This window comes from Corapipo altera, unplaced genomic scaffold (assembly GCF_003945725.1).
Source record: "Corapipo altera isolate COAL_440 unplaced genomic scaffold, ASM394572v1 22b, whole genome shotgun sequence".
NCBI lineage: Eukaryota > Metazoa > Chordata > Aves > Passeriformes > Pipridae > Corapipo > Corapipo altera.
In genome coordinates, this window is record NW_020884876.1 from 3110293 (window position 1) to 3129880 (window position 19588).

General features: G+C 34.5%; 1 protein-coding gene across 7 annotated transcripts in view; it reads left to right on the forward strand.

Annotated features, from left to right (window-relative positions):
- Positions 1-19588, forward strand: part of CEP135 (centrosomal protein 135) — a 36054-nt gene that overhangs the window by 13480 nt on the left and 2986 nt on the right. For 6 of the 7 annotated variants that reach the window (XM_027635440.1, XM_027635438.1, XM_027635437.1 and 3 more), the window contains 14 exons: positions 806-956; positions 1919-2112; positions 2590-2733; positions 3261-3404; positions 4185-4262; positions 4424-4575; positions 6589-6704; positions 6775-6929; positions 7420-7475; positions 8471-8639; positions 11904-12014; positions 13783-13968; positions 14868-15077; positions 15963-16165. In XM_027635440.1, coding sequence (XP_027491241.1) covers positions 806-956; positions 1919-2112; positions 2590-2733; positions 3261-3404; positions 4185-4262; positions 4424-4575; positions 6589-6704; positions 6775-6929; positions 7420-7475; positions 8471-8639; positions 11904-12014; positions 13783-13968; positions 14868-15077; positions 15963-16165 — 2069 coding nt within the window. Of the gene's footprint in view, positions 1-805; positions 957-1918; positions 2113-2589; positions 2734-3260; positions 3405-4184; positions 4263-4423; positions 4576-6588; positions 6705-6774; positions 6930-7419; positions 7476-8470; positions 8640-11903; positions 12015-13782; positions 13969-14867; positions 15078-15962; positions 16166-18447; positions 18935-19588 lie in introns of those variants that run through there. The other variant, XM_027635443.1, reaches the window with a different exon arrangement.

A 19588-nucleotide genomic window follows, 5' to 3' on the forward strand; every position in this document is an offset into this window, starting at 1 on the left:
TTCAGTTCTTGTTTGTAGCATTTTTATCACAGTGTCACCCATGTGAGTCATTTATTATAAAATATCAATTTAGCAATCAACAAGAGAACATTTGTAGTAGCCCAAAACTCTTTTGTAAAAAATTACTAATTAATAAATGAAAAAACTAAAGATGCTACATCATATTGTTGGAAAAATAAACTGAAAGAAACCTCAATAATTATGGAAGCAACTCAGAAGCAAAACATAGTGGCTCAGATAAAAAACATTGGAATTATCAAAGACCAAACTCTTTCCATATAGCATATAGCAAGTTCTGTATTAGCTGAGTACAGTGTTTTAGTGTATCTAGTGAACTTGCAAATACAAAAATACTTAGTTTTCAGGGCATGAGATTGTAGGAAAGACGTGCCAAATAGCATTTGATTAGCTGCAGGGTTGGATTGACTGAGATGCTGTATTGTAATGTACTTTAATATCAACAGTGTTACCAAATGCCATTAAAAATTATTTATTGCTTTAGTCATTACTTTTTTTTCACATGTTTGTATCCCACTATCCTACTGGTTGGTTTCTTGAATTAAACAAGTGTTAATCTTCCTTGTTTTGTTGCTGATTGCAAACTGTGTCAAAAGTAATGTTTACTTTGATGTAATAAAAACCAGTATAAAAATGATGATCTGTAACAAATGTTAAAGCATAAAATATCCAAGTTAAACAGAAGTAAACAGTGTTGTATATTAAAGTTCAACAAAATGTTTAATTTTTTTTTTTCAAATGTCTTTATTGGCACTTCTAATTGTTATAATAATACTTGTTACTTCAGGAGTTGTGCTCATGTCGTAGGGAGAACGAGAGACTGAATGAAGAACTCTTTGGAAAAACAGGTGATAAAGACAATCTTGAGGTGGTGTTAAACCAGCTTCAACAAGAGAAGCAAAGGCTGACAGAAAAAACAGAGAACTTAGAAATAAAAGGTAAATCATCAAATGTAAATTCTTGCAAATTATTAACCTGTAAATTTTGAAATAGAATACTTTCCTAGTTAAGATACAGTTAATAACACTGAAAGACTTTTGATATATGTAAATTAAAAGAAAGAAAGCTGTAGGTCTTCAGTCATAACTGAATTGAAAACTTTTGTCATGGAGGGATATTTTCATTCTCTATGTGAGAACTGAAAGTTGAGCTTTTTACTGTGATCCCACATTATATTCTATGGCAGTTTCATACACGTCATTTTCAAAATTGTTTTTATACTCTGTCATTGAGTGAGCGGATTCAGACTGTGTTTCTTGAGAGCTTTATCCAGTTGGATCTTGAAAACCTCCAGGTGTGGAGATTCTACATCATCTCTAAGCAACTCATTTCAGTGTTTGTCTGTTCTCAGAGTAAAATATTTTTCCCTGTATTGTTTGTAATTGCTTGTAGCAATTAATCTTCATTGTTCCTTGTTTACTTACTATGCACCTCTGTGAAGAAACTGGCTCTGTGTTGTGTATAATTCCCTCTTGGTACTGTCAGTCTGCTCTTAGGTCTCCGGCTCATCTCCAAGCTGAACAAGCTCAGTTCCCTCAGCTGTTCCCTGCAGGGCAAGTGTTCTGCTCCCTGACCAGCTTGGAGGGCTTCCCTTAAGTTTATCAACATCTGTCTTGTACTAGGAGGGACAAACCTGAACATGGTATTTTAAGTGCAGTCTAATGAGTGCTGATGAGTCTGTCTCTTGATACAGCCCAAGATGCTGTGAGGCCTCTACTGGTCTTATGCTACTCGCTCATGTTTAATCTAATATTAACCAGTAGATGTAGTACTCCTACATCTTTTTTGACGGGAATGCTTCAACAGTTGCTGGGAGTTAGTCCATCCCAAATGCAAGTGTCTTTGAGGAAATTAATGACTTTCCTATACACTTGGTTTTTTTGTTTTGTTTCTTTTGCAGAACGAGAACTTGTCCTAGAAATAGAAAGAATGAGAGTAGAATATGGTATAGCCCTAGGAGACAAATCTCCATCTCGTCTAGATGCATTTGTGAAGACTTTAGAAGATGACAGAGATTATTATAAACGAGAATTAGAATATCTTCAGAAAATGATAAGACGAAGGCCTAGCCCAAGCCGCAGGACTCCAGAGAAGGTAAAGTTCCTGCTGCCTGGACAAGCTGAAAAAATAATGGAAATACTGTAGAAACATTTAAGAAACCATCAAATATATTTTCAATTTAGTGATGGGAAATGACTGTAGTAATTTTCTAAATTACATTCTTAATGCAAAAAACCAACTGAGAGAAACTCCAATGAACTTGCATTTTATTTTCCTAGTCACATTTTACAGCAACATATTGATTAATTATTGATCATTTTGTTTGAAATAAATAGAATTAGATAATAACCAGAAAGAGGTTGAAGTCTTACTGTTCACTGCTTTGCTTTTTCTTCTTAACAGTTAGTTGTTATTATTTAAATGATACCACCAATGCCAGACTTTTTCTTGCAATGAAAATTTATTTTGTATTTTTTATGTATTATTATTAGCATGAGTTCTTTTTGGTATTAATTATCCATATATTTTAATTAGCTTATTTTAACAGAAATTTTATTGGTCACTTTGCAGGGCGAAGAGCTTAAATTGATCACCAGAGAAAGAGATGAGCTACGGTCCATGTTAGACAGATTTGAAAAACACATGATAGAAATTCAGTCCAATGTCAGATTATTGACTGCAGAAAGAAATAGATTAAATCTTCTTTATGAGCAGGTAAGAAGAGATTGTTTGTAATTTACATTGAAATAACCAATTAACTTTTGTTGTACTGTGGCTTGTTTAAAGTGGAAAACCTTTATAATAGAACTTGACTATAGACCTACTAGAATACAACAAAAGCTAATAAAATATATACCTATTTTTATTATTTGTTAATAAAATTATGTATTCCACTTAGTTTATTAACTTGAAAACCATTATAATGACATAATAAGTTATTGTACTGGCATTCTGAAATCAGAAAGATAAGGAAAAAGTCAATAGAATGCGTGAGAAAGTTGTGTAATGATAAGAGAACAGAGCGAAGTTAGTCTATGCTTGGAACAGTAGAAGAGTGATGGTTATGTAGTCAGCATAAATTGTCACTCCACTGAGTGATCTAGAGAATATGTTTTAGTTACCTAGAGAAAAATAAGACTATAATAGAACTTCTGTTGTAATAACAGCATTGAAAGTTTCTTTTGTTAGTGTGTACACTATATTGCAGTCCATGGATACTAACAAACAATAATCTTTTTAAGTCTCAAAGTGAGTTGAACCGGATGAGAAGAGAAGCAAAGCATAGTTTAGTTTCTCAAAGTCACGTGGAAGAAGAAAGAGACATTGCACTGACTGACTTTAGAAGACTAATGGCAGAAAAAGAAAGCCTCAGAGAAAAATTAAAGGTGAGCTTTTATAGCTTCACTGCTTACAATGAGGTGGCATATAGGGAAGGCTTATACAACAGTGCTGTGTTTGTATTTGGCTGTCAGCAACCCTTTTCAAGAACTTTTGATTTCAGACTCGCTTGAGAGAGCTCAATGAATTGTATCAAATTTCCCTTGTAAACATAGTTCCTTGTTGGGGAAAGGGGGAGAGGAACGCGCTTAAAGTATTTGAGGGCAAGCATGACATCACCTTGTGTGAAAAATCTAGATATGAAGTGCCAGCCACAGAATATTTTTGTGGGTATACACTACTTTGAAGATGCTTGTGTGTCACTGTTGTGGAAGAAATCATGGACTTTACTCACAAGAGGGAAACAACAATATATTTGATGCATATAAGGCAATATTGTTAGGTTTGTAATCTGTCTTATATTTTGTAATTAATGATAATTTAATAAATTAATTTAAAACATCTTAGGGCACTAAGCTATACATGCATACACCCTGTAGCTCAATAAACTCTACAGCAAATCACAAATATTAGTTTAGTTGGATCCAAATATAAATATACTATTTAAAAAATCTAAACCAACAACCAAAACCAAACTCAGTGATGTTATATTAAACTGCAGTGGTCTATTTTCAGCTAATGTTCTGTAGTTTTACAGAGAGAGCTTTGCATTTGGTCATTCATCAAAGAATGTAAAGCAATGTTTTCTTAAACATGAAGCTTAAATTTCTATGATTAAATCTAAAAATGTCTACCTTGTTACATGTAATTCTGTATTTCTATCTCAGATTCAGCAAGAAGCAGCAAACTTTGAAAAATCAAAGATGCAGCATGATATTTCAGAACTGGAGAATAACATTCAAGGAGTAAGTGTGTTTTTAGGAAGTAAGCTTTTATTATTTCTAAAATAGGATAGACTGTTCCAGCAATTCATTTCATTAACTGTTTTCAACTTAAATTTATTTAAAAGCCAAACTGTGATAGCTTTCTGCAAAAATAACGTTTGGTTATTTATTTTAAATTGCAGCTTGAGATGGAAAAGTGTGAACTGAAGTCTACAGTCTCCATTCTGAAAGAAAGAACAAACTATTTGGAAAATGAATTAAAATTGAAGTCCAGTAAACTTGCCCAGACTTCTGATGATTCTTCTCAATTTAAAGCTGAGATTTGCTCACTTCAGTAAGTCTGATACAATCTTTCAGAGATGCTAAAGTAATTTTGTTTATTCTATGACTCTATGACAGAGTTGAGTTTCTGGGAAAGACCATAAAATATTTTTAAAATCACTTATACTGTTTATGTGTTATGGAAAAGTAAGTGTGAGTCAGGAAAGTGCTGTGGTGGCTTTTCACAGCAAGCTCCTCCTGGACTTATTTGATGACCAGATATACCGATAACTTTTATGGCAGGTTGTGAATGAAAATTTTCTCCTTCTTCTAGAATAGTTTCCTGTAATAATCATGTTCTCTACTTATGAATGTAGCAGAACAGAACATTTCTAAAAGAATTTCCAAATGCTGTTTGTTAAAAGGAAGACAGATACCTGTACAAACTGCAGCAGTAGAGCCAGATTGTGCCAGTTTTACAAAGTTGTCAGTAATAGTGAAAATTTTATGCCAGGCAGCAGGCAGTGATATTCCACAACTGAGTGGTTCATGGAGCATCATTCTGTAATGGCATTTTACATGAACTGTTTTTCCTGTATTGCTCTCTTTCATATGCTAATGCTATCACACGCATACCACAGTTTTGAGAGCTGACATCTTGTGATCCATAGACACAGTCTGTGGAGATTTAACCAACTTACTCGGAACTGGAGGATCAAGTGTACCTATGTATTTTTAAGGTCTGTTTAAACTTGCAGGATCATTGTTGTGCTCTTTTAAAGTTGTTTTGGAAAAGAGCTCCCATCAGCTGTCTAAATGTCATAGAACAAGGAAAAGGCTTAGAGAAAGTACAAACAGAGTATTGAAAATCTGGGCAGAAATTTGAAAATACAGGTAGAAGTGAGAGGCTTTGATGTAAGAGATCACTACAGGATAGGTAATGCTGTAGATGACATCTTTCAAATGTTTTACAAGGGAAAACAGGGTCTGTGTCTTATTCTCCCTTCCCCACCTGAACAGTACTACGCTGCAATGTACAATAGTGGGGGAATAACTGTGAAGAACCGAAACTGAGAAGCAGGACTTGAAGTTCATTTAATGCTCCTGATTGCACAAAGAGGGCTCTTGGTAAAAGAATTAGTATATTTGTTGGTAAAATTGTGACAACATTAATAAAAATGAAATATCTTGTTAGGTTCCTTATAATTTCAGTGGAAGCATTGATATTATGAAAAGAAGGATAGAAGTCATTTCAGCATTTGGTTCTACTTTGTGCATGGTGGCAATTTGTTAGAACTGTGTTTTTCCTCCTCCCCCTGCTTTTTTTTTTTCCTCTCTAAAGTTTCACTCTGAACTCAGTGAGAGCAATCTTTATCTGCAAACATGCTACATTCTGGATTGGTGGGGTTTTCTTAATAATGAAAAGCTTCTGTAGCTTTTGTGGGATTCCAGTTGGGAGGGGTTTTTATTTCCCGACTTGTTTCATAAATAATCCTTTTAATTACTTTCGAGTTTCGTTTTGCTTTTTTTTTCCTTAAGTCACTCTGATATTTCTTTCCAAGAAAAACAACTATGTAGGTAGATGATTTCATGTATCTTTCGGGCTCTGTATTTCTTAAGAGTAGGATCAAAACTACAGCTGTCAATTTGGTTGCTTTTTAAAATGTTGTGTCACTGATAATCACTGCTATGAACTACATATCAAAATCTTTATAAAGCAACAGTCGAAAGACACAAGTAATGAGGCACATGATCAAGAGTGACAGAAATCAGAGGAAGTGAGTGTTTCGGGTTATTGTGGTGGTCCCACTGAGGTTCCATTGCTCCATTTTGTAATGGTGTTGAGATGGACTTGCAGCAGGGCTCTAGAGCAAACAAGTGGTGTTGGCTTCAGAAATCCTTAAGTCCTCCCTCTCAAGGGAGAGGGCTGGTTATATGACACAACCCCATGCTGCAGGTTGGTATGATACAACCCTGTCAGGAGGTTATGCTGGAACTGTGCCAACACTTCAAGCAGCTTAAGAGCCATAAATTGAAGACCCTGAATAGGTCCCAAACTTCTTTCAACTGTACACTGATTTTCCAGGCTCTTAAATGACCAGCTCCAGAGGTCTGTTGAAGATTTACAGCGCCGCTTGTCCCTCAGAAAGGATGATCTGCAGTCAGCTCAGGAAGAAATTGCAATGCTAAAGGAGAAAATAGGTAATCAGTAGTTATTTTTATGCTTATTTTCTGTTTTTAAAATAGAAAACACTTATTCTTTTATTTATAGATAGGTTAAACCAGAGGAGCACTTCACAGGACGAAGCAGTCAATGTGCTTAGAAGTACTATTACTGTTTTGGATAAAGAAAAGGACAGTCTTCAAGAAACCGTGGATGAAAAAACAGAAAGAATTGCATGCTTAGATGACAACTTAGCTAACAAGGTATGTGCAGTAAAAGTACTGTTTGCAGTCCATTTGGGGATTTTTAAAGCAGTTAATTTTTAAGGAGACATTTTTCCTTCATGACAAAGCCTATGCAGAGCACTAGGCATCACATAGACACTATGTTTGGACCTAACCAATGCGAAGAGTCATTTGCCAACTCAATAGCACTTTCATTATGAATGTTACTGTATTCCCTAAACACACCAAGAATACAAAGAAGTATTTTTTTGCATTTTGCACGTGGAGGTATTTATTGAGATATAAGGTTCTAACCTGAGGTGACAAAATCTGTAGCTTCCGTCTTTTTTGATGACAAGACAATCTTTTCTCAGTAAAGAAAAGAAGCTTGGAAATTTGAATGTGCAAAGATGCAATTACTTATTGTCAAAGAGTTATAATAAAGGTTTGAATGAAAAGTTCTTTAAATTGAAGTATCTACTATGTTGCAATATAATGATATCTAGAACTTCTGTTTTTATTTTTGTAGGAAAAAACAATTACTCATTTACGCCTAACTCTCTCTGAGCTGGAGTCCTCAACAGAGTAAGTAAAGACTAGGATGCCTTCTTCAGAGATTTTATTTTACCTAGTGGTTTTAAAGTGAAAGTATATGGCTATTTTAGTTATTTTGATGAAACTGAATTACTTCCATTTAAGTCAAGTAAAGGAGTGTACTGTGTTGAGAAAGACGTACACAACTTTTGAAGAGACCTCTGCAATTATATTGCAGGCTGCTAGGACACTATTAAGACAACCATTAACAGTTGTTTGTCTATATTTATTTCCTTAAATTGGTAACATTTATTAATTATCAGTCAAAAAGTAGCTTTTTAGTACTCCACTAGACATTATTAGATTGACCCAGGTAAAATTCACAGCTAAATTCTTAATTATTGGCAATCTAGTCCTAGCATAAGCTACTAGTACAGTCTTAATTAAAATATATTTATGTGCTTTTTAGCTGGGCTTCATCTAATCATTCATTCTTGCCTCTTTTTAAGCATGACTTTGAAAACTATAGCTTTTTAAGAGAAAATATTTAAACACCAATATTTAAACTTTTGAAGGCAAATGTAACTGAATATTTGCTGCATTGATACATGAAATATCTGTGACAAAAAACTAATGAAAAATTTTACTTAAATTCACACATATTTTTATTTCTGCTTTTTTGTTTAGTCCCTTACTCTTTTGATTGTTGTCTTTCAAGTGTAAGCTATCTTCTTCCTCTTATGGTTTATAAAATATGCAGTGGGTAACACACTGTAACCACTAGCAAACACAGATAAACATAAGTATCTTTAATTGCTGTTTGCATAACAAGTTTCATCTTACCAAATAAATCTTCAAAGTTGAAAATTATTTCCATTTTATTTCTGCATACTGACTTTTACATACTTGACTTACGTTTATATTTCAACTCAGTTTATCAGCCTTCAGTAAGCAAGAATGCCTTTGCATATCCATGTCTGATCATTTTCAGCACTATGTGGTTTAGTACAAGAAGGAACAACTTAAATAATATTTTCACTTGATAGCCAGATGAAGGACATGCTGAGCAACAGAGACCGTGAGATATCGACCTTACAACGCCAGCTTGATACGTCCCAAGTAGAGCTTGCAGAAATGGGAAGAGTGAAGGAAATGGCTCTGAAAGAAAACAGACGACTGCAAGATGACCTAACTACAATGGCCAGAGAAAACCAGGTACAGTACATAATACTGATGTATTAAACCACTTATTGCTTGCTTATATATAGTGTTACATCAAAACTGCTATATCCCCAGTCTTGATGGGTATGTTTAATTAAACATACATAATTAAGAAATTAACACTGGGATATTGAAATTGTAAAAGCAATTACTTCAGATACATAAGTGTAGTCAATATAGTGAGGGAGAAATAGACAAGCTTTCAGTTTAGTTATCCTCCCCCAGATTAAAAAAGAAATCTAAATAAAGTTTTAAATAAAATAAATCTAGGACATAATTGTTTTTAATATAATGAAATTATGTTACTTGGTTATATCTCTTGGTAGTTGGTATTTAATTGATAAAAATGGTGGTTTATTATCTGTGGAATTAATTATTGAGAGAGAGCAAGGAACCAAAAAAGCAGACTTCAAATTGTTAGTCAGAAAGAGAGAGGAAGGAGATTGCTAGCACATCTGAGTTCCTTCTGGTGCATAGTAATTGATTAATTTCATCCATTAGTTTCCATGAAACATTGGATTTATTGAATGAGGATTTTTGCCATGTTTTGAGATTAGGATGTTTTGGAATGTAGATTTAATGTTTGTGTTCTGTGAGCCTTGCTAGCAGTGGCTGTAAAGAGGTATTGGCAAGTTTTGAATTTGTAGTCCTGGCAAGGTTAGTTACCATTCATGTGTGTTTCTCTGCAGGGATTTTGCTTTCACTCGTGAATTGGAAAAGGTTAATGTTGGAGGAGGAGGTATAAGAGGGCTTAACAGCTAGAAGAGACAGAGGGATTGAAGAATGCTTATTTTTAGGGTATGATAGTCCTGAATAGTCTGAATTTGTTACCTGATTTCAGGAATGGATAAGGATTCACAATCAATGAGAATAGGAGGTGTTCCCTTTTCATTATGTCAAGACTGTGTGGGCTTTTTAGATGGTGAATTCAAAGGTGCCATCTATTTCCCTGGAAAAATGTTCTTGTTGGATTATCTTTACATAGGTAAAGTAGATGTCATGTGTGTATATACACACTATAGATAGAAATATATATACACACAGGTTCAGCTGTATATTGCAGCTTTTTTGTGTGTGTATTTTGGGTTTTTTGGAGATTCTGTTCATATGCTTTATTTGACTCCTTGCAGAGTTTTATATTTTATTTGTTTAGTTTTATTTGATTTTATCTTTGGTTAGCTCTCTAGTAGTTTAGAATCATAATGTACAATGCTAACAGCTGGCCAGTCAGTAGCATTAGACCAGAAAGCAGCTGGGAATTGGATTATGATTGCCCAGTGGCTGTTGAGGTGGTTCATGTGTGTTCACAGTCAGATTTCCAGTTGGGAATTACACAAGTCCCTCTCAGCTGCTCATGGCTAAATCCATTTCCTTGCAAAGTGCATACTATAAAGGCGTGACTTAAACTTACGTCAGTTGTAGAATCAGACTTGAAATAAAATCTTGAAAGTCTTGAGGAATAACCCATTTCTGTAGGTTATCATTGACTATTTTATTGAAAGATGAGCTATCTGAAGTTGATGTAAGTTAAATAAAAATTTTGCACAACTGAAATAGTTGAAAGATTCAGTGGATTAGACTATTCAGTTATCATCATTGTTATTATTCTTGTGATATCTTCATCTCTAGATGTTCTCCAGGGGTTCACAATTAAACCAACCACTGGTGTGTAAGGCTCATTCTTTCAAAAGCATAAGGGGCTTATATAGCATATCTCCTTTGCACTCTTTGCAATCATCACTGCTCCATCTCTTCTTCCTTGGAATTCTCTGGATCTGAGATCCATGGCTTGGACAGCCTGATGTGCATTCAGTCTTGTTAATCCCTCACATAGTTGGAGGAATAACGAGTTGGTTTTGTTCACCAACTGGTTACTGCTGACCAAAAGCCTCCCAGTTCCAAGTACATGATATGGATATCCCTGTGTGATAGAATGTGCATATGGACAATATATAACAAAAATCTTCAGTGGTTTATAGGGCAAGTAACATTTTTTAGTGAGCTAAGCATTACAAAGACTGTGTAGAGAATATGTGAGCATGATCTAGAGAGCTAGCACAAAATGCTGTTGCAACTCATTACATTCAATTTGTATAGCAAATTGTGATAGATACAAGCTGGTCTCCTGGAAGGCCCAGGGTGAAAACTATCACACAAATACAACTATTGCAGCTCCTCATGAGACTCAGATACCTTTACAATTTTGATGCTGAGATTAAAATGTTTGTTTCAATTTGCTGTAAATACCAACACTGAAAATAATCAGGACCTTGTTAGCTAAAACATTTATTTCAATTCTCCTCGGTTGGCCCAGCTGAGTCTGATGCTAGAGAGTACAATATAACAATATTTTTTATGTAAGTGATGTAGTACCCTGAATAGTTCTTGCAAAACCTATAGTACAATACGTAAGTATGTGGATGTATTATTGAAATTAGATCTGCCATTCCCAGGCATCTAATAAGATGAAATGTTAAATATTATCAAAACGTGATGACTAAAGCTTTCCCAATGTGTTTGGGAAGGCTACCACACAGATAAGCAGACTGATTCCATTGTATGCTAAATAAGGCACACAGTGAAAAAGGCTGCCACTAATGAATATTAATAGACCACAAAGAGAAGAAGAGGAAGAAATAAGGCAGTATCCTTTATTTCCCCCACATTTGATCATGGGGATAGCAAAACATACTTGCTTTCTGGCTCTCTGGACTAGAGGACTCAGAGGAAGGTGAGAGTTGAACCTGAGAGGGCCAGAGTCAGTATATCTAAAACAAGTTCCACAATGCATTTTTGATGTCTAAATACGATCTTAGTAATGCATTTAGGTTTTTTATCTTGCAATTCCACTTTAAAGTAAATGTTCTTTTGTTATAAAGTTGATTTTCTAGTGACCTAAAACTCACCTTCACTCAGAGATAGTGAATCTTATGGCTATAAAAATTCCAGCTTCCAAACATCAGTATGTCGAATTTTCCAAAGATCAGTATGGTGTGTCATCAGGAAAGCTGCGTATTTTATGAGCTGGTGTGATAGTCATTGTTTTCTCTGATTATTCTTGCCTGGAAACCCTTGTAAACCCGTGTGTCTAAGGTGATAGGGGATATTTCTGAACTATACAAATCCCAAAGGCTTTTCTAGGTAGAATAGAAAAAAAATCTAGGGCATAGGCAATTACTTTGATTTAATCTGATAGAGTATTATTATAGTGATTAATTTACCATACTGCACAATTTTGCCTTTATGTTACCTCTTTAGGCTATCAGTACTGAGCTTGAAGATGCAATACGTGAAAAAGAAGAAATGAAAACCAGGGTTCATAATTATATAACTGAAGTTTCCAGATTTGAGACCTTGATGGCTTCGAAGGTAAAAATATAATCTGTAGGCAGTTATTACTGTTTTCAGTAAGAATTGTGTGGCTTGGGTCCCGTCATCCCTGCCTGTCCCATTTCCTTCTTTTATTTTTCCTTCTTTTCTCTGCAGTGTTTCAAGTTACTAGTGGGGATAGTAAAATATAAAACCTTGTTAGATCTGAAGCACTGATTATTCTAGCACATGACAATTTCATTGATCATGTTCCAGTTGTCCACAGTGCTGGAGAATAACAAACATATCATATTTGAATGTTATTTTGTTTTTTGAGTTTTGACAAGGCAACTAGTAAAATATCTGGTACTGTTTCATGATTGTAGGCAACAATCAGCTTGTGTAATGGTTTTCAATGTTTTACCCTTTTTGAAAAGAAAAGTTTTTATTTAGTTCTGCGTGAAAGTGTAAAAATAGTACTGCCAAAACTATGCTCTTGGTAAGTGTATTTTATCCTGATACTTGGATTCAAAAGTGTGATGTATATGAATTAAAACTTATAAACATTTAAAACAAATAGAAATGGTGTGAAGAGGACATGAACTGGCAAATTTATTATGTGACTTTGAAATGGGAGGAATGAGTCTTGATCTAATTTCAACTTTATGAATGCATGTAAATTCAACCACTCTTTACAAGTAGAAACTTCAAGCTTAGGGGAAAAAATTAAGGTCAGTAGTATGTTAGCTTAGAACTATTAATTTAAAACACTTGAAGCTTGTTTTTTAAGAATCTTACAATTTATCATATGTCCAAAGTACTTCAGCTACAGATTGGCCACATCTTTGGCAAATGAGAATCCAGTTATTCACGGTGTGTACCAGGAAGCTGTAGAATATACAGACAGTGACCAGTTTCGATAGTTTGATTTCAGAGTTTTGTCTAATATTACATCTGGATAATGCCTATGGAGACAAGGATTTACTTTTCTGCACGGGGTTCACTTGCTTAATCATGAGTTTCTATTTCCTAATGCTCATCCTGATCCTGTCTGTACCTTCCAAGTTCTGCAGGATATGAAGGAATTTCAAAAACAGTAGCCTTCCTCATGAGGTAAATCTGAACTCATACTAACAACATGCATATCCTGCTGCACATTATGTGAGCAGGGAAGAAGGGAATGTAGGTAAATAAGAAAAATTAATCACTGCTTTATAATATACACTTGCACTTTGGCCAAATTAAAATTCACAAGCAACATTTGTTCTCACTGCACAAATGGTAAAGCTTGCAGTTTTGTACTTGTGTGATAGACTGCTCAAATAGATTATCAGTGTTTCACGCACTGCTGTAACACAGATATGTGTAAGAGCACAGTAAGTAAAAGAGCTGAAAATGGAGTTCTGCTGGAATTTCTTGGAAAGGGCAGCACTCAGTATATCTCAGTAATGTGACCCTTGACAATGCAGAGAGATCTAAAATAGCCCCTCTCCTGGGAACTTTGATACTCTTTAACAACTTCTAAATGTAAGTACTTCCATTTTAATAAAACTGAATGCCATCACTGTATTTATTTGCTATCTGGACTTGCAAAAGGGATGATGCCCTTTAGTAGTTGCCAGATAGCAGGATGAAGAAAATGAAGAAAGATCTACTTTTTCTGGAAAAACAAACAAACAAACAAAAAACCCAAACCACAAAAAACCAAACAAAAAAAAACCAAACAAAAAACCCCCCCCAAACATACATTGCAGGGAGTAGGCATGAAATAAGATCAATCAACTTGAAGGTATGTTGATCATTGCAGAGTGATTTACTGTTTTTTTAGGAACAAGAGAACCAAGAATTGTTAGCGAAATTCCAAATGCTCCATACGCAAGCTGAAGACTGGGAAATGAAGGCTCATCAAGCTGAAGGAGAAAGCAGCTCGATACGACTTGAACTCCTTTCAGTAGACACAGATCGGAGACATCTTCGGGAGAGAGTAGAACTTCTGGAAAAAGAGATTCAAGGGGTAATAACTTGTGCAATGAAATTCTCTCAAGGAAAGTGGGATACATTCAGGTGTTTTTCAATAAAGTCAGTGTGGTATTTTTAACATTTTAATAGAAAATAATTTCTATATGTGAGTGTTTCAAATATGGACACTTGAGTTTTTGAAATAGTAACTGGTTTTGTTTAGACATGCTTTCTTTCTCCCTGCTTTCCCAAAATTAGATCAATGGCATATGTTTTGATAGTTTTGGAACTCTTCTGTTGGGTTATTATTGCTATTATGATACTGTCTCTGTAAGAAACTTTTGTATATTGCTTCAAAATGTTTGCACATAGCTTTATGAGTACTTTCTAAGCTTAGATCTTTCGTTTCTTTGAAGCTTTGAATGAGGTATTTGAAGCATTGGTGGCTGGAGTCAAGGTAAAAATCTGGTAGACATAGTCCAAATCCAGAATCAGGATTCCATAATACTGAAACCTTGACCAATATCATAGAACATAATGAGGTTTATATTTTAGAAACAATAACTTCATGGATGTCAGTGAAGTTCTAGAGCATAATTGATGTGTATTGGCTACATTTTGTCTCATGTTAGAGACTATACTGTAAGCTGATTAAACAATAGGCTGTATTTTTGGGGTTTTAAGCTTTTTAATTCTCTGAAGCTGGAATACAGCCTCATTCCACTCTTTTATAGTACTTGTATAATTCTTCAAGATGGTGATTAAAAATTGCAGCGATGGCTTATTAGTTGTCCTCAGCTGTAATTTAGGGAAAGGGAAGGAGTGTAATATAAAGTTAGTTTTATAGGGAAAGTTAATTTTAAAGAGAAACTAAAGTATAAGAAAGCCCAAGTTATTCAACAGAAAACTGTTAAATTTAACACTGAAAGCGTATCCGTATTTGTCTTTGTTTAGCATATTGTTGCACATCAAGTATATGAATCTCAGATCTCCTCCATTACGAAAAACATGTCCAAATTGGAAGAGGACCTTAAACGTGAAAATCAGGATAAGGCTGCTGTGTTAGCAGACCTGACTTCTGTGAGGGAGCTCTGTGTGAAACTTGAGTCTGGCAAAGATCTTTTGTCTCGACAGTTGACATCCAAAAGCATGGATTATGAAAGGGTAAGCAGAAAAGGCAAATTTAATTTGCTATAATAAAATAACTTCCTTTGCTTTTAATGGTTTTTGGAGAAAAGAATCACTTCTGAGAGCAAGCCAAGTTAATTTACATCACTAGTTTCCCATTTGTATATAAATTATACATTTTACAGTATATGGATCTGTATCTGCGGGTTTTGTACAAAAAGATGGAGTTTCTTTCATTATCACTGCAAAATGTTGCAGCTGTAGTTTTTGCGATACCAGAGACAAATTATATGGGTTTTTTTTTTGTTTTTTTAATTTACTCAAATTTTCAACTTACCAAATGCGAATACTGCACTTCTTATTTAGATATTAAAGACCTTTTCCTAATGACTTTTTTCAGTTAAATTGAAATTTAATTTTTCTTTACAGCTGATTTTGTCTTTATTTAGTGACTTGGTCAGGCTTTCTGGTACTGTAATATTCAAGACCTCAGGAACAGTAGAATTTGTTTATATTCATAAAACTGGTGAGGAAAACAAGTATTCCTACATTTTAAGCAAAAGCCAAGAAGCTAACTGTGAGCTGAACTAGTCAAATAGAATGAAGTATAGTAAATACTATTTTTGAACTTGGGCAAAAGTCTACTGCTGTTAAAAGCCAATTAGTGTTCCTGGTACTTACCTAACATTTCTAGCACTATGTAATCCAACTCACAGTAAAACATTTGATAGGTGTACAGCTTGAATAGTTTTAAACTAAGTATAGTTTAGAATAATTGTAGCTTTAACTTGTTTTGTGAGCTCAGTTTCCTGTTCTTTTTTATCAGAAGATCATTTCAGTTTTTATAGCAACTCTTTACGAAATAGAATTCTCTGTGTTTGTAAACCAGTGTATTAATAATGTATATAATTTGTGCCTTAGGTTCTAGGAGAATTAGAAGATATAAAATCAGAAGTAGAGTTGCTGAAAAAGCAGTTATCCAGTGAGAGACTTACAGTTCAGAATCTTGAAACGTTACTGGCTACTAGTAGAGACAAAGAATTTCAGAACCAATTAACATCCCAAGAGAAAGATACCGAAATTCAATTACTGAAAGACAAGCTAACACTTGCTGAGAGCAAACTGTAAGTTTTAACAAGTGTATGTGTGTTATGTGGTTTACAAAAACACTTTTTCTGTGTGACAATACTTACTCACAAAATCTGGATATTCGGTATGGCTGAGCAGATTTTTGCAGCAATGTCTTTTGGCCTTTCATGTCATCATTTACTTAGTTTCTTTACATATCTTTCAGACTGCTTTCATTAATCAGCACTTTGGTGGACATCTGTTTAGTGCGAGCAGTAAACTTAAACAGGAGTTCCAAAGGAAACATACTCCAAATAAAATTTTAACATATGTTTACAGCTCACAAAAAATTACAAAGTGTATTAAATTCATGGTAAATGTGAATTGCTTATCTACTGAAGATGCCTGTTATCCTTACTTTGATTAAAGTAAGAATCACATAATAAATAGTGAAGTCATAGTGCTTAAAAAAAGCAAAAGTACTTCTACTGCTGTTGATATTAACTGTTAAGGAAAAAGTCCTGTATCAAGTTATTGTTCCTTTGAACTGTAAACAGAACTGAACCTGACACTTACACTATATGTGGTGAGCAACTTCTTATGCTGTGCATCTGCCTGCAGAAGAAATAATTTTTAAACACACTTGTAGAAGAAAGACTAATGTGTTTGGAGCAATGAAGTTAAGGGGGGGATATTTTGTATATGTGAAATTCATGTACAAGAGAAGCAGAGGGGTTAAAAATTTTTCTTCATGTTATGAAGCAGGGAATTTGAAGTGTCCATGACATGTCATCTTAGAATCGTTTAGGTTGGGAAAGACTCTTAAGATCACCAAGTCAAACTGTTTCACTGAAACTGCCAAGTATCATGACATGATAATTCTCCAAGGGATACACTAGCCAGTGACTGTAGTGATAGCTCTGCATTAAAGAGCAAAAAAGGAGGAGTAGCAGCTGAATGGAGATGGTAGTGAAGAGTAAAGTCCAAGTAGAATTTCAGACAAAGGAAAACAGATACACCCACTTAGTAAACACTAAGGTAGAGAGGGAAAGAAAATGTATGGAAGGTAATAGGACAGATGATGCTCCTTATGAGATATCGAATATAGCGACCTTAAACAGGTAAAAGCTGTCTGTGACTTGGTGACACAGATGTGCAAGAAAAATGCTTTTGATTGATTTACATAGAGGCTACAGCTTAGGGCTGATGATGGTCCACCTCAAGTAGCAGCAGTCTCTGTGGATCTGTAGATGACAATGATATTAATCACCCTTGTGCAACTAATTGCTTCCTGTTTTAGTACTGCTGATTTTGGTTTACTTTGGGGGAAAAATGTTAGTTGCATACAATGAACATAAGCTAATGCAATGTCCCAATTATGAAGTTAAATGCGAAAGTTAATAAAAACACAAACCAACAGAAACCCCCAAAAAACAGGAAAGAAGGAGGTTTTAACTTAAATTAAATTTAACTACTTTGTGTGCAAACATTATAAAATTCTATTCAACTAACATAGTTATTTTTTCACTATTTTTCTTCTGCACACATTGTAGGGTTCACTTCTTGTTTGCTGTAAATGTCAGTACTTGCATTGTTAGTAGTATGCGATACTGCAGGAAGACGGAAAACATTGTCTTGACGGAAGAGTGGCTATTCTGTTGAATTGTTTTCCTCTGTTTATCTCAAAGGTTCTGCATGTTGCTAGGCAAATGTTCACATGTGAGAACTAGTTGTATATACCTTGTTTTCTTCTACTGGTTTGTAGTAGTTGTACTCGAAAGAACAGGAAGTTTAAATGCTCACAGCTGTGACTGAAGTAGGTGACAATTAGGTTGTGTCTAATACAAAAATTGTAAAATACAAAAATTCATTTGGCTTGGCCACAACCTCTGACTTCAGGATTCTCAGAATTAAATTTAACTTGTGGAATTCTCCAGTGCTGTAATTATGAGCTCTGTAGAGTGAGTAGTTGCATTACTTGGAGTGCTATTTGTGTGATAGTACAGTGAATGAGATCTTGAGGCTCTAGAGTGAATAAAGTATTCTTTATTTCATAAAGAATATGAAATAGCTACACTACTTACTGAGAGCTATCTGTAGCTGGGAAAGAGACAGATTTCCTGTGAAAATTGTGTATAATCATGTAAACTTAAATTATGATTACTGTGCATAAGGGTTTCAAATTAAAATATTTCTAAATTTTGAGTTATTTACTTCATGCTCTTAATTTTAATTGTCATTGACATGGAATAACCTGAGAACTCACAAAGTGTTCACTTTCTTTTCTTATTTTACAATAATGATACTGGGCCCTGAATTCTTACCTCCATCCTGAAAGCATATGCCTGTCTCTGAAGGACTTAGAATAAGATATCATCAAGATCTCTTGTCTTCTGCATCTGTTCTCAACATACTGGATCAAGATACCATTCTAGGAATTTTACTGATGAATAGGGAACATGGGAAAAAATATTCTGCGGTTCTTTTTGGAACAAATCTCTTGAGTAGTTTGCATCTTCCTGGAGTCAAAGACCAGCAGGTGCCAGACAGGAAGTCTATGACTGACCTAGGAGTGGAAATTGCTTTTCAGAATTCCAGTCCAGTGCTTTAACAATAAACTAGTACAACTTTACTTCTCCAGAAGTGACTTTTGAGCACTCCACCTCATACTGGCTTTGAAGACTGTATGGAATAACACAGCTGTCTCGGTTCTCATTTAGACAACTTATTTTACACTCAATGATTTTTTTTCTTCCTTTATAAAGAATTAATAGTATTTTGCAACCAAGCATTGCGTTGGTCAAGCTGATGATTTACTAAGATGTATGCTTAATTATGTTAGTTAAGATTTTCAAGGCTTAATTATGTTAGCTAAGATTTTCAAGGCTTAATTATGTTAGTTAAGATTTTCAAGGTTGCTTTTCATTTTGATTCTTGCAGTTGAAACAGCTGGACCCAAATACCAAGGTTATAGTTGACAAGCCATGAGACTCTGGGTTGTGCTGGTCTGATATTTGCATTAATATATTTTTTATGTAGATTTGATTCAGTAGTTTTCACTGCTAGCCAGATAGTTCCAATCTACTTGATATAATTTTTACTGTTACATTTGTATTTTATGTGGATACTTACTGCTTTTTTCTTCCTTTTTTTTTTAAATGTACACGTAAAGATCATCTCACATGCAAAAGAGGGTAGTGAATCAATAAATTAATGTTTTAATTGTTTTGTCTGTTTTTATAAAATATGTCTGTGTTTACCTTTGTCTGAAAAAGAACACAATGTAGTTAGGATGTAGTGACAGCTTCTCACTTCATTCTCACCTTACTTCTTCTGGAAACATTGTGTTACATTCACTTGGTTCTTGCTTTCTTGCTTCTAATTTGTCTTTGATTTGGTCTGTGTGAAGCAACATGTTTAGTATCTGGTTTTGTTTTATCTTGCTCTAAATTGTCTAAGCTCCTAGCTGATGGTGTTCA